General features: G+C 40.9%; 2 protein-coding genes across 2 annotated transcripts in view; one reads left to right on the forward strand and one right to left on the reverse strand.

Moving 5' to 3' along the window:
* serinc5 (serine incorporator 5) overlaps positions 1-3,828 on the forward strand; it is a 21,332-nt gene extending 17,504 nt beyond the window's left edge. Inside the window, exon 12 of the mRNA XM_080467505.1 lies at positions 1,548-3,828. Within this exon, the coding sequence (XP_080323631.1) occupies positions 1,548-1,692 (145 nt within the window). The 3' untranslated portion in view covers positions 1,693-3,828. The remainder of the gene's footprint in view (positions 1-1,547) is intronic.
* On the reverse strand, positions 2,452-14,226 carry thbs4a (thrombospondin 4a). The gene is made up of 23 exons (XM_080467504.1): positions 13,751-14,226; positions 12,782-12,979; positions 12,435-12,682; positions 12,225-12,327; positions 12,049-12,140; positions 11,289-11,340; positions 10,997-11,199; positions 10,407-10,544; positions 10,246-10,326; positions 10,017-10,169; positions 9,827-9,931; positions 9,626-9,733; positions 8,927-9,086; positions 8,072-8,190; positions 7,937-7,989; positions 7,762-7,846; positions 7,576-7,672; positions 7,319-7,497; positions 6,599-6,647; positions 5,539-5,735; positions 5,276-5,448; positions 4,374-4,513; positions 2,452-4,280 (listed from the first exon to the last, which is right to left on the reverse strand). Exons 1-23 carry the CDS (start codon positions 14,097-14,099, stop codon positions 4,240-4,242), a joined length of 3,123 nt encoding a protein of 1,040 aa, XP_080323630.1. The 5' UTR covers positions 14,100-14,226; the 3' UTR covers positions 2,452-4,239.
* Between the last annotated feature and the right edge of the window lie 1,657 nt (positions 14,227-15,883).

Here is a 15,883-nt window from a genome sequence, read left to right on the forward strand (position 1 = left end):
ACCGTCATCTGTACTGTCTTATATAATAGTTTGAGATACTGGCCACCTCTGGGAGTGCTTGACCGTTGTTTGTTGTGGGTATGTCATACGTTACAACATAGCCATCTCATGGAATTTAGCATTCTCGTAAAATAAAGAGAAAAAACCCGGCCGTAACCACAAACAACAGTGGAAATGAAGACATTTCCAGCAGTATCAAACTCCGAGGTGGTGGCTTTCTCCTTGCAAAAATCAACGTACTGCAGACGTGATGTGGACGAGAGGCACACATCAAAAACTTCAGTTCACAGTCAGAGATCCTGCTGGACAGTGTAGAAAAGACAGGAGAAAGAACTGTGACAGTACAAAAAGAGAGAGGCGACGCGTTACTGACAATAGTGGAAAGGATGTGAATGTTTGGGTTGTGAATAGAGAAGAGAAACTGAGTGCATTAAAAAGATCCCCCAACACTTTCACATCAAGGTGATCTGAGCCTGCTCTTAGTTTTATCACGCAGGTATCAGGTGATTTTGTTCTTAATAAGAAAGAAACAAAATCTGAAATGATCTTAAAAAATGTTGCCCCCAAAATGAGTTAAGCTACTTTTTCTGTTTCTTTTTAAACTTTCTTTATACGCATACTCTTTAACAACCGTCACCTGGAGGTCAGTTGGCCTTTATTCACCAAACATAGCCCATCTATAACATACAGGTGTAACTGTTTGTGGTATTATTGACACTTGTTTACTGAATCTACCCCTATGGTACCTGTCATGGTAAAATTATATTTTGTCACCTATTGAGGTGCTTATACTCTGTTATGATGGATTTGATATTCTCTTATATCACGTAACACAGTGGAAAATCACTGAAACGAACAGCTTTTATGAATGCTGTATTATATCCTGGGATATGCACAGATGTCTTTTTCTATGGCTTCTAACTAGCAAACACTCCCTTTCCCAGCAAAGCCTTATCTGGTGGGAACGGAACGCCGTTTGTGTGAATGTCAAGGGGAATTGTCTGATGTTGTTTCTGAGACTCAGAGTGCTTCCAGCCCCTCCTTTCCCTGCTCGCTTACTTCGCAAAAGTAGATAAGACTCGTGGGGCGCAACTTTGGACGCACACTCTAAGGCAGACTCATCTGTGACTCTGGTTTTTGGTGTGTCTTGAGGCCTCAATAAAATAGTCCTGACAGAAAAACTTTGTTCGACGACTTTATTCCAAAAAGCAGCACCAACAAGAAAAAATCCACTGCATATGTTTTGTTAGACCTCTGTGACCCATCATAGTAAATACTGTATATTGTATTTCCAGACAGCTCATCTGTTTGCTTGTTAAAAATGAGCACATGAGCTCAAAATGCCCCCGTGAAGTGAATGATACACTGGGTGTTTTACACTGGCCTTGATTTTATTGTTTCATATTATTGCACTCCCTCCAGAACTTAAAACCAATGGCTTTGGGCTTTTTTTTTTCTTTTTTTCTTTTGTGTTATTGGAGTAATTAAAGTGAAGCATCACTCTTCTTGTGTGTCTCTGCTCACGGTCTGCTCTCTTCTTTTCACAGTTTCGACGACCATAAAATTGAGATGCTGCTGGAAGGAAGCTGGTCTGTGTTTTGGATTAAGATGGTCTCCTGCTGGGTCTGTCTCATCGTCTACATGTGGACCCTCTTCGCCCCCATGGTCTGCCCGAAGCGGTTTGAGGCTTAGGAGGTCACATGCTCATGTGTCAGGCTGCTCTGATTCTTGGGATGTGGCCAGGATGAAGTTCCCACAGTGGGCCAGGTGGACCACCACACACCCCTGTTGGCTTGAAACACAACCCGATTCTACCCTCAGCGTTTGAAAATGGAGGATTAGCTGTTGCCTTTTGTTTTATATGTCAGCGTTTACTTTGTTTTACAATGTTGAGCAGTTAATACCTTGATGGTAATCTTTTACTACCACTGACTCTCCTGAGTTTTTGTATTACGTATATACAGGTTTGAAATTGGATAAAGAATCTTGGCAGCGGCGTTACTTTCAGAAACATCCAGCTTTCACAGATTTTCTAAATAATTTCAAGCTTGAAACTGTATTTTGTAAGTATTTTCTCTATGTGTTCAGATTATGTCAGATTTGTGCTTTTACCCTCAGCCGGCCATTTCAGTTTTGTACAGTTCGGACATAAAAGTTGTAGCAAAGTTCTGGGACACATTTACTTCAAGGGAGAGCTGTTACAGACAAATTTGTATTTATTTAAGTGTGCCTAAATGATTTAAAGAAGAAATGTGTGAACTGAATTAGATTTGTCCCTGACTGTGTTCAGGGGGGGAAAAAAAACTCATCTCTCAGGCTCACATTGAAGCTGTATATAAGTCAGTGCTTTGTTATATTGTCTCTTTTTGTAGAAGTTTTCTATGCAACAAGAAGAGCTCTTTTCAATATTAGAGAACCCAGTGTTGTCAAGTTTCCACTTAGATCATGAGTGCCGTTTTGGTTTTTATTGATGTCAGCGCTCCCTTTGAGCCAAGCCGTTTCCTAAGAAAATCCACATTATATACATGTACAATTCCAGTTGCGGTGGTATGGTTGGTGTAGGGCAGTGCTCCTCAAATCAACCTGCCTTAAAGAGGAATGACTTTCAGAAAGCCACAGTGACACAGATAAGTAACATTTACCAAAGGTAGATGTCAGATCAGGAAACCATACAGGATTGTTACGTGCTGTGGTTTTCAAAGTGTGGGGCAAACTGGGGGAAACTGAAGAGTTTTTTTTGTTTTTTTGTTTTTTTATGCATGAAAAAAAAAATCTATGTAAAACAAAGAAGTAGAGGTTAAAATTATTATTTTATTGAAACACATCTTTAAAATTGAATTTCTTATAAGTGGAAAAGAGAGGATTTAAATAGTAAGATATGCATTAGTGCACACAGTTGCAGAATATATGTAAAAACGTTCTAGATATTTAAAATGACAACATCTAAGGAGCAGGAGAGGAGTTTTGCTTTACATCACTTGTGGATCCCAACAGCTGGCAACAGCATTCTTTCTTTCAATGGGGAAAACAGGAAGTCTCCTTGAACCAAAAATGACTACATGGCGAGAGACAAAGCACGGTGTGAGACTGGGGAGGGAGTACAAAAAGCTCTAATCCTCCCACACTTTGAAAACCCCTGCTTTAATGTGTTACAGAGAAGGATATAACAGAAACATGATCGATTTGCATGCCGAGTCACACACACTGTTTCAGTTGTGTACAGTTACAGGAGCTCATGTCTTTGTTACAAGAATCAGGACATTGTGATCAGATAGTAGCAGGTAGTAGCAGGACTTAATGAGTTATTCAACACTGGCTGTTGACTTTACTGCTGGATTAGAATGAACATCTGTTCACACCAACTGTCGTGTTATTTGTGTAACTTTTTGTACTGTATACACCGAGACCTTTACTGTACAAGCCAGTTTTTATTGTTTCTCATTCCTTCAGTTAGGGTTAGTTTTTTTGTCTGAATGTTTTCCTAACACATTGTTATTACAGCTCTGTGATCTGTGGACGTTTTAGTTTCGGGTTTTGCTTTACATACCTGCAAATAAATGTCTTGTGACTTTTTGTTTTGTTTTTTGTTTTTGTTTTTCAAAACATTTCTGCGTTTTAATAAATAGTAAGAATGTAGATGTGCAATGGTGCTCACCGGCTTTGGTAAATACAAAAAAAAAGAAGGAATAAAAGAAAATCAGATAGCAGGACCTACTGTGAAGCCTGTTTACTACTATAACCGACAAAGATATTCAACCAAACTATGTTTGAGGTTATGTAGGTGTCATGCAGCTCACTTTGCTCACTCATTCAATAAAGAATTAATTGAATGCAGCATGTTGTCTTTATTTTTCAGGTTAGTTTTCCTTTCTGCACATACATACTTTAAAATAATTTGAGATTAAATGAGGCTGAACATGCTTCTACTTTTGCTGATTATTGCACTCAATATATAAACAATATGTTACAAAACAGTAGTTAATAACTAATAAGTTTAGATAAAGGTTAGACATACTGCAGAGATATACAGAAAGTTTTGAGTGGTAACATAATTTCTTTACTTCGATCACACAGAATTAATGTATCTAATGCCCAAATATGATTTTTTCCTGCGATGTCTGTCCTTCAGTCTGACTCCTGACCTGTACCTCTTCGCCCTCAGCAGCACTTTTCTGCCTCTTTTTATTTACATTTTAACCTCGTCTCTTTGATGGATCACTCCCTTTCTCCAGCTTCTCTCTATGTTCTGGACAGATCCTCATAGTCAGCAGGAATGGTGTCTGTGTGCAAATGAGAGAGAGAGAGAAACAGTTCATGATTATTTTTTTACAGCTCAGATGTGTGGCTGAATTGTCTAACTCACAAACACTCACCGTTGCAGCGGTACTTCAGGTTGGACCAGATGATATTTTCCTGGGAGAAGCAGAACACACCCAGTCGTCCACCTCTCATACTGGTGTCGATTATCACCTTTGTGTCCGCCACCAGCTTTGAACCCTCATAAAAGCGAGCCCTGGTTCAAACACAAGGTGAGACTAGTTAGTAAGTTCATGAATAGCAACCAGCTGCTGGGTCTGGGCTGATGCCAACTTTTAAACCGGTCCTTAAATCTTTAATAGCTTGAAAATCTACCCCCCAGACCAGAGGAATGAATGAGTCCACAACAAAGAAACACTTACATCAGCAGCAAGAGGCGAACATTTGGATCAACTAAAATGACCAATTAAATTTTTTTTTTAAATGTATATTTTGAAAATAGACACAGTATAGTCTGCCGGTCTTATAAATAGAAAGTTGGTCTTAATGTGGAGGTACAACTGAATTCACAGTTTTGCATGTTGATAATGACTTAACAAGAGGAATATAATTAGTTCTGGGCTTTATAAGGGTGATCACAAAGTTGTTTGCCATTTATCTCCAGATTTTCTGTGGCCTGACTTCTTGGCTCTTTCTTATCTTACAAAGGTTCCCAGCATAGGGGATGGGAAGTTGGCTAATTGATAACTTTCTGAGTTTCCAGTTTTGCGAGCAAAAGGTTTTTCTTGCACAAACTACCTCCCACAGCAGAAGTAACTGCAAGATGATGCCAGTGTCTGTGGATATGCAGTGATGTGACTTTAGTGGATTAGTAAACTTGTCTATTAAAAGGTTCCTACTGGAACTTAGAACCAGCAGCCGCAGCCGCAGCAGCAGCAGCAGCCATCGACCAGCGTCTGGCTGACTGTTTGAAACAATGTTTGTATGAATCTGAGATGGTGTGTGTGACAGTTTGTACCTGATGTATCCAACCTGCGGTCTGTGCTGGAGGAACCAGCGGTAGGAAACTTTGTCTTTCCAGCCCACATTTCTGGGGTCTTTCCACAGCAGGCGCACCTGGTCAGGGGTGTTCCCTGTATGCCAGAGGGAGTTCCTCATAAACTCACCAGGACCTGTGCTGGATTTCACCACCTGGTGATGAGAAGCCACATATGGTCTGCAAGGGGGGAAGTTAAACCGTAACAAGAGATGACAACAACATTCACTCCTGCACCACCACACCTTGAGCTGTATTCCCGGCTCAGCGACGGCTCTGAAGGGCGCGGCCTGCCAGTATGTTTGTTCTGTCTGTTTCCACATCACCACATAGAAGGAGGAGGAGTCCTGGTATCCAAAAATGAAGCCAACATAGTCATCATCTGTCACCGTGTTCACGTGGAACGTCCCCTCAAAGTCGACGCCACTGAACGCTTTGTAGCCTACAAACAGTAACACACACACACACACACACACACACACACACACACACACACACACACACACACACACACACACACACACACACACACACACACACACACACACACACACACACAACATCACTAATTGAATAAGGACACACAGATTAAAATAACATATAGAATGGGGAAAAATAACACATCCATACACTTTTAAGCTTCAATTTACTGACTGCATGTAAACTGTATAATTGACTTTATGCTTTTAATAATCCTTTTTAGAACAGGGGATGCTGGCAGGGTCCCGTCACTGTGAAGTCTGTGGTGGTCAGTGCTTTTCTGTTTGCTGTTGTGTAACGAGACAGCAGACTGAGAGGTGCAGGTGCAAACAGACTCAACAAGCAGATCAGGAAGGCCAGTGATGTTGTTGGGGTGGAGTTGGGGGTCTCTGACAGCAGTTTGAGACAGGAGGATGGTGCGTGAGCTGCATTCTTTAATAGAGAACAACCTACAACCTCCCGATGTGTTCTCATTAGGCACAAGAGTATCTCAATTCACACTCATCTCTAACAGATGGAACATAAAGCGTCACAGGAAGTCATTCCTGCTTTAATCTGACTGGTACACACTCAATTTAGGCTGTTAATTGTACATAAGAAACAATCTTTTTATTTCATTTATTATTTTTAATTAACTGTCTTTGCATGGAAGAACCTAGAACCCAAGTAATTTCCCCCTTGGATCATTCATTTATTATGATTCTGATAGTGAAGGACTGCCAAAGAAAACTTAACAAATCTGTATTCTGTTTTATGTGTGTCCAAAAAAGATGCACTCTATGAAATCATCTCTTTTATTATTCACTGAATGTATTCTATACTTACCCACCGCCAGGCCAGGGTCAGAGTTCATGGTCTGAACAATCTCCATTCCCTATCAGGGGCACATACAAGTTGTTATTTACAAAGTGTATACATTCATTTTTTTGTGTGTCCTGTCACACTTGTAGTTCGTATGATTTCATCTTCATTCTCTGTGCTTTTACATCTTCCTGCTGGTCTCTGGAGCTGTAAGTTTTAAATGTTTAGTTTTGGTTGCAGTTGTTTTTACAGTTTGGTGTTTTTTGTGCTCGTCTTTCTCTCACATAATCAAATCCAAGCTGGTTTAGACACAATCAAAAAAACCTTTCTCGGGTACTAAAATGTAATCTGTACCATCGTGCAGCCAAACTGTGATTAGAAGCAGTTCACTCTGAATCTCATACTGATAACTAACTACTAACTGTATATGTCATTTACTTAAGTAGAGACATATACAATCATGCATTTATTTTATATTTTCCACCTGAAAATGCATTTACCAGTACATTAATATGTTACAATTTATATCTGTTTCAAATGTAGTTAAAATCATCTTCTTCTCATCACCTGTGAAACTAATAATTTTCTGGCAATTTATGTGGGATGATGGAATGTCCCCATCTGTTGTGTCTTATTGTTATATTTCATGTTAATTTAGTGAAACTAAAATCAATCAAATGTGTGCAGATAATATAAAGAACAACTTCAAGATTGTGTTGTTGGGATAATTGTTTAATTGTTTACCTGGTTAAGAACCACCCAGTTGGGGTCGATCTGAGAGTCTCCCTCTGGGTCCAGCACTACGGTCTGATAGGCTCTGAAGTCTGTCAGGGTAATCTCAGCGTTTTCTGGGCAGTTGTCGATTACATCAATGACGTTGTCTTTGTCAAAGTCTCCTTCACACGCGTCTCCAACTCCATTCTCTGAAACATGAACGTGAAGTAAGTTTGTGAGCACAGTCACTTTGCACTGTGGGAAAACTCGGATTTGGTGATACTAACGATCAGTGTCCCTTTGGTCCGGGTTGGGAACCAGTCTGCAGTTGTCGTCTTTGTCTAGTATACCATCATTATCATCATCATCGTCACATTCATCCCCCTGTGACAAAAAAAAAAAGAAGTGAACGACAGTGAAGTTTTCACCATGAAAAATCAAAAGATGAATATATGAAATAAAGGAGACCAAACCATTCCATCTTTGTCAGTGTCTAGTTGAGAGGAGTTGATGATGGTGGGACAATTGTCTTTGTTGTTTTGGTGGCCGTCGCCATCACTGACAAGGAGGAGACGACAGATTTTAGACAGTAAGCTCAGATAAGTACTTAAAAGCATTTGGACCACAGACCCTGGTTTCGAGCTCTACCTGTCGATGTTGTCGTCACAGGGATCTCCGACAAGGTCGTCATCGGAGTCAGACTGCATGCAGACAGATCAAATACACACGGTCATGTCATGGAGCCAGATGGATTTTTCCTCAGGCTGAGGTTTGCTTTGTTACCTGGTTTGGGTTAAACATCTCAGGACAGCTGTCACAGGCGTCCCCCACCTTGTCGCTGTCTCTGTCCTTCTGGTCTGGATTAGGGACTTGCGGGCAGTTGTCAACATTATTTTCCAAACCTGAGGATATAAGGCTTGTTGATTTTCTGTGTCATGTGTGCAAGGGTCAACAGAAACAGCTTTAAAAAGCAGAGCCGAGTACAGCGCAGTCAAATGCATCACCAGATGGCAGTGTTTGTTTGAGACGAAGGTGAAATAGTTTCCAGTGGCCTTCAATGCCTGGCAGACACTTAACATGGAAAAAGGCTTTCAGAGGAAAGACAGACATGACCAAGTGCTTAGAAATCCAGCCTGAGAGTTAAAGACATAACTGTGTGATTAAATGAGAATTTAAACCTTTTTAAAACTGAACAAATGGTGACCACTGAGCATGTGTCAGCATACACTCGAGGACACTAAAACTCAAGTTGTTTTCCCTTAAAAACCAACTATTTAACTGATATATGATAAGTACTGTGGGCAGAACCATAAAAAGGAGCCAGAGCATGTTTTAGAGCTCTGCCAGTCTATTTAAAGCAACAAAAATATCCGTGTCTGCATTGTCCTAACAGGGCTGCAGAGGTTGTATTCTTGTCTGGGCAGTTTGGTCCAGATGAGCTGTGGTTTGAATAACTGTCCCAGACACAGACCTTCGATGTGTCTATCAGCTGTTCTATCACTGCATTCCCAAATGTATTGTATCTAATCTGTGCAATAAAAATTATTGTTTTATACGCTTCCTATTCATCCAATCACTAGACCACATGCAACACAGTGAAGAGGGAAGAAACTTTCATGTCTTCTATAGCACTCTTACCATCTCCATCCATGTCATCATCACATTCATCTCCGTACCCGTCCTGGTCTGTGTCTCTCTGAGAGGGATTTTCTATCATCTTGCAGTTGTCACAAGCATCACCATAAAGATCTCTATCGCTGTTTTTCTGATCCGGGTTGGGGCTCAGCCAACAATTATCCTGCAACAGACAACAAATAGCATTTCAGTTCATTCATACTTCTAACTTCTAAACCACTTAATACAACTCACGGTTGTGAGGCGCTGGAGCCAATAACCTGCTGACTATAAGTGAAGACACAGTATACCCTGAGCAGGTCACAAGTCCATCACAGGGCAAACACACATAGACTGACATTCAAAAACAGTCACATTCACACATATGAGCAATTTAAGTCACTCAATTGACCTAAAATGCATGTTTTTGAACAGTGGGAGGAGACTGTAGTTGACAGCAATAGAAGAACCAACACACAGGCAGAATATACAAACTTTACAGTCCAACCTCAAACTGGGGACATTTTCGCTGTTGGGCAGGAGTGCTATTATGACACCATAAGACCCCTCCATTCATCTTCTTTAACCACTTCACCATGATGCATGAGTTCACTATCATTTAAATCTTCCTTGTCTGATGAGATTAGAGTTGGTAACTTGAACTGTTTATAAATTGAAAGGTTCGGTAAAAAATCCCTTTTCAAATGTAGAGTTGCTACTTACATCTTCATTATGAATGCCGTCGTTGTCTGCATCGTTGTCACAGGCATCACCCACCCCATCCCTTTCTGCGTCCTCTTGGCCCGAGTTTGGCACGTATATACAGTTGTCCTGGGACAGACAAACAAATACCACACACAGCAGATTTTTTAATAATTACATTAACTGAAAATGAGAGAAGATGGGATGTGTAGGAATGAGTACCTGCATACAGGTGATCTCTCTACACGGAAGCTTTTTGTCAGGGTATCCATCAATATCGGTGTCCTTTCCACAAACATACCCATTTCCAGCCCATCCGATGCCACACTGATGTACAAAAAAAGGACTTTAAGCCTCGATATGCACAATTATATGCAGAACAGTGAATACAATCACATCTATATATTCCCACCACACAACTGATGCTCCCGTCTCTTTCTATCACACACTCTCCATTGGCATCACAGGGGTTAGGCTGACCATTGGGGCAAAGTCTGGTACCATGGCAACCTTTGACCTGGTCACCTGTAAAGCCGGTTTTACACTCTCCACACCAGAACGAACCCTGGTCAGGACACAGAGCAGCGTCAGAGACTAATGGCTTTAGAAACAGATCAAAACCAATGTTTAAGTGCTCTTACCACAGTGTTGTGGCAGTGCGAGTTGGGAGTGCAGCCTCCATTCTCAGGTGGGTTCAGGCACTCATCTAAATCTTCACACACCTGTGAGTGAAAGTATAAGAGGCATGAAATCAAACGTCTTTTATTTGTTAGAACTAATGAGCGTGTATTTATTGTTGTACCTGTTTGTTTGCCTTCGCATAGGACACTCCCACCCCAGTTAACTCTGGTCCAGTGTATCCCAGTGGACATTTCTCACAGCGAAAACCAGGAGCGGTGTTCACGCATCTGACTCCAGGAAAGCATGGATTAAACTGGCACTAGAACACAGAAAAAGCAAAGGACCTCAGAATGCTGAAGTGTGCTACTTTTACTTACAGAGTGCACACACACCTTTGGTGACAAATATCTTTTAAAAATCTACATCAGTCAAGATACACAACCTCCATGAACCCTGCTGCTCCATAAAATAGTAAAAATAAACAAACAAATAAATTGAAATAAGATTAAATAGAGTGGAAGAAATATTGTCATTTTTATGGTCATTCAATGCTAAAAGAATGCCAAATTTTGAGGAATGTGTCATAACTTGTTCTAATATGTGATCTTTGAACAAACCATAAATCAGACTTTCATGTCACTGGCGTGCATTTTTGGCTACTTTGTTCAGAATTGTAAACAACTTGATATCACCATTAGAATTTCCAAGTAAACAAAGGTCAGGACTTTCTATGATTTTTGTCAAGACATTAGAGACTCACATCATCCATACCTCATCTACGTCGTCACAGTGCACCCCATCTCCAGTATATCCGTCAGGACAGGGGGCGCATCGGAACCCCCCCGACTCTGCAGGGATGCACATGTTCTGTCTGAAACATGTCCCGGGAGTGCACTGAGTCTGAGCCTGAGGCTGCATCACAAACTGTCCTGGACTCGGAACTGGATCGGGGTTAGTCGGGCTGCCTCCAAGTCCTGTGGACATGTTGAGATTCAAACAGTTAAAGCATCACTTTAAGGCTCCGTGTCCAGATCCAACATGCAACCGTTTATAAACTACTTACCACAGGCCAGGCACTCTGATATGGTATTCCTCAAAAAGTTGGTCTCCTTAATCTTATTGCGAAAAAACAGGGTTGCATTAGTTCTGGTGTCTTTCAATAACAACTGGAAAACTGATTGAGGGTTAGAAAGATTACATAAACACACATCTTTCGTTCCTGATCAGAGCTGAGTGGCAACTTACTGCCTTAAGCTCCTTTTTAATAAAATTTCTCGCACTGCGATAATAAAGAGGTGAATGTGTATGGAGCACCTTGAAATGAAGCGACTCCAGAAAATCAGCAGGGCTCTCACTTTTTACAACATTTAAATGTTTTTGTAAAATCAATCTCTTTCAGTGAAGGAATTCATCATTTGACAAGATTGTGTTCTGACAATCACCAATAACTCCCAAAGACCAAGGATTTGACACCATGCTTCAGTCAGACGAAATCCTTGGTGTGTCCACATTTCAACTGGTCTTACCTGGACTACAAAGGTTAGTCTCCGCTTAGGTGAAGGCCCAGTGGGGATTGTGCTTCATCAGGAGGATGAGGCAAACTGTCATCTTTTATCCGGAGCCAATTTAGATATACCAAGACAGCCAAGGCTATTTTCCTGACCAAGTAATGCTAAACATATCCTGGTTATTTCTAAAGCAATGTTTACAAATTGTATTGTATTGTACTCATCACAGTATAGTAAAAAGCATCCTAACTACTAAAGAAAATCAACAATACTGAACATTTTAATTTTGTAGGCACTCATGTGTAACTCTGTTACCTGCTGGTGGAGCAGCTGCCTCATCTCAGATAACATGGTCTTCAGCTCCAACATGGTGACTTGATCCTGCATCACCCTGCCTCCAGGAACACCTGAGGAGGTTTGATGATCAGACGATCAGACATCACTGTGATCAGGTAAAAACACTTAGCGTGTCATTTGGGACATGTGGTTACCCAGCAGTTGCAGAGATTCATGATGCTCCGTGCTACAGTCCTGTAGAGTGGCCACATTTTCTATGGTGTCCTCTATCACCAGCTTCAAGTCCGTCAGTTTATCCTTACAAAACAATAAAACACAAGAAATGCATTTGAAGAACATACAATAGTATTAATATTCATACACAATGTGGAGACATTACTTTCAAAAGTGAACTTGTTAATCACCTGCCCACTGGACTGCAGGGTCCTTAGTGCCACCTTGTTGGGACCAGGTGGAAGTGACCCAAACGCCACGGGCAAATCATCCACAGTGTGAGCCAGTCTGCAGTCGATGTAGATGTTGAGGCGAGGTGGGCCACGCTGGAGCCCACTTGCATGCAGCATCACATGGTGATCGCGTCCATCTGCCAAGGATCCGTGGTTGAAACTGGTCGTGGCAAACCTGCCGTCGGTCTTCAGGTATCGAAGTGTGACTGAAACATCAGAGAAGCACAAGTGACATTTAAAAAAAATAGAGAAAACACCCAGTTAAAGCAAAAAGTTGATGATACAGTCAATATTTGACAAGTCACCTTTGCTCAGTTTGGCCTGCACGCTGAGCTCCAGGTACTTGGTGTTGTCTTTGGGGTTCATGATGCTGTACAGAGAGGTGGGGGCTTTACTCTGGAGTCTGAAGGAGGAGAGGAGAAACGCCTCATCTCGTCCTTTGTTCTTCAAGCTTCCTTGGAGCAAGTCTGGCAGGCAGTCCGGAGACACCAGCAGGTCGTAGACTGACACAGGAGAGGATTGTCAGAGACATGCTTTAAATGGACGTGAATGAAGTGAACCACAATTCCAAACAGCCTTCTGAGGGAAAATGTGCAGGTTGTTTAACACAGGAAGTCGTGTAAACACTGTCACACATGGTGCGTGCTTAATAGTATACCATCTGGACCTTCCCTTTTTGTCTGTATTTATCATAGAGGCTCACTGCCTGACTGCTACTGGAGTGAACGATGATACTTGGTGTAAGTTCATACTCATTTTAACATCCTGCAGTGTTTTTTTAGAAGAGTGAACTGAAGTTGGAGCGAAGGGCTCAGCACAAAACTCTTTCCACTGGAACAAATCCACCAGCTCACACTCACATGCACAGCCGCATATACACAAGAAATATTTTCACTTTGCCGGTACATGAAAGCCAAGAGAAACACAAAATGACATTTTGTGGACAAAAACCAAAACATGGTGCGCCGTTTCCAACTAAATGAAAGTTTTGCACATGCATTTCTCAGATGGCATTCAGTGTTGCTTTGCAGCCTTATTCAGGTCAGACTGTTACGAGACCCTGGACACCAAATTGTATGAGTCACAAAAAACAGAGTCAGCAACATCCGCAAAATTGCCTTTTGTTACTTTCAGCATGCTTGCAAACACAAAACACAAATCCACTGCAGTTCGTGAAACTATTGTACAGAAGTAGAACATAGGGCACACAAAAATGTAACGTCTAATCTCATGTTTCCCAGAGGTGCAGGGAAGGTGAGGAGCCAATTACTTACCAATGCCTTGAGCTGTGATGGTGAGCACCAGCTGCTGCAGCAGCAAAGACAGAGCTGTTACTCTGACCCAAAAATCCATTATCAGTGCATGAGAGTGGAAAACACCTCCAAAGAAACTCTGTGCCGTAAGAAAAACCTTTCCACCTGCGGATCGAAATGTGCTGGCCCTGAAGAGCAATGATGACAAGTCCAGACCTCGGAGGGAAAATCTCAGCAGAGGTGAGATGTGTTTGTGTCCAGAGACACAGATTTTAAAGCAAAGGGGAGGGTCCTCATTCAATACTGTTACGAAAGTGGCATTAGAAGCTTTTTTAATAGTCTGTGGGGAGTGTCCGCTAAAAAGTCTCATCTGATTTGAAAATCATACTTTACCGGCAGTAAAATTGAGATAGAATATGAGTCATGTCATTTCAACATGTTAACCTAAAGTCAATGCACTGAGGGTTTATGGAAACTTTGTCTAGATTTGTGACACCCTTTCATTCCTAGCTGGGTTTTTTTAAGTATGATTTATTGAGCCCGATGTTTAATATATTTGGGGTATCTGTAATAAAGCAGTAGAAAAGTACTTTAAACCAGTAAGTAATCTGTCCACTGTAAAATAAATGTCTGGTAGGGTCGGCTTGATTCCAGCTGGTTTTTACACAAACATCTTAAACCTGTGTCATAAATGGAGATGTGAACCACTGTGCTCATCATCAGCCAGCGTTGTTAAATTTCATACTTCTGCAGCAGATGTTTTTACTTTTTATTTGATTTAATTGAATTTGCTCTACATGCCTTTAAGGGTCTTTTGCACAATCAATCTAATGGAGAATGGGGGAAATAAAGGACAGAAAGGATAGGACTTGGGGTAATTTTCAGCCCTGGAAACATGTGACTATAGACGTCTGGTACTTGTCTTAAAAGTCTCCTGACTAGCCTCAAGTACATTTCAACATCTCAGTTGTTAAGTGAAGCCAAAGAGAGACATTTACCATTCTTCAGTGCATTGCCTGCGTCCATCTGCTGGTGCCTGCCAGTCTGATCTCTGACCAAGCACCCGGCAGACTTCAGCTCGCTCATAATAAGCCGGACTCAATGTCACTGTCACTGAAAATGACACAAGAATGAAAAATACTATTGGACTTAGAAATCAAAATATGAAAAGATCACTTGTTCCAGTATTTCTGTTATTTGTTGTTTTTGTTTAATGCTGAATGATGAAAAATATGACACTTGAACTATGACATTTTCCAGGAATATTGCTGTTGTAGTGAGTGTCTCATGAAGAACATCACCCAAGTCTCTGTCATAGGTCTTTCAGTTTCGTTTGAAGAAAATAATGTTTCCTGTTAATGAACCTGTGGAGTTACTGAGTCACTGAAGACACAGACTGCACCCATGAAGGGATGAAGAAAGCTTTTCAAGAGAAGAAAGTTAATACCAGGTCCTGACAGAAAGGATTTCACAATTTGCCTTTCAGTTTTTTCATATTTTTTTTAATTTATTTTTCAAGTCAGTGTTCACCACTATTTCCTTTTTTCCACATAATTTACTAGGATTTGCTCTTTCATCTACACATATATTTCATTTATTGTAAATCTACTTTTTTTTAACTGGCTCTTGACCAGACCTAGTTTTCTACTCCTTTTTTTTCCTGTTTAATCTGACCATTCCTTGACCCTTTCCCTATCCATTCCATTTATTTTTTCATTCAATTTCTTCACATGATTTTTCTCTGTCTTGGTCACATTTGCCATGTTTGTTTTTTCTCCTTAAAATATACAGAAATCATTATTTATTTCATTTTTTGAGAGGGTGAGTGTCTATCTCATAGTCTAATTTAATGTTTGACAATGTACATTTTCTCTACATTTCTTTTTTAACTGTAGTTTGTATTTGTGATATGAGGGTGCATTACGGATGGTGGTGGGTAGTTGGTTCCAATCGGTGGCTGCGCTGACAGAAAATGCGTTTTGGCCAAATGGGATTTTTCTGAAGGGGAGGATGCAGTCCCCTCTCGCTGCTCCCCTGGTTCTACAGTAGGTGTTGTTTGGGATGTTGATGAACTGATTGAGTGGTGGAGAAGAGAGACCATGGATGATTTTATAGACCAGACAGAGATTGGAGAATTTGGGCAGTAATGAGAGT

The sequence above is a fragment of the Lipophrys pholis genome (assembly GCF_963383615.2).
Source record: "Lipophrys pholis genome assembly, chromosome: 7".
Classification (NCBI taxonomy): Eukaryota; Metazoa; Chordata; class Actinopteri; order Blenniiformes; family Blenniidae; genus Lipophrys; species Lipophrys pholis.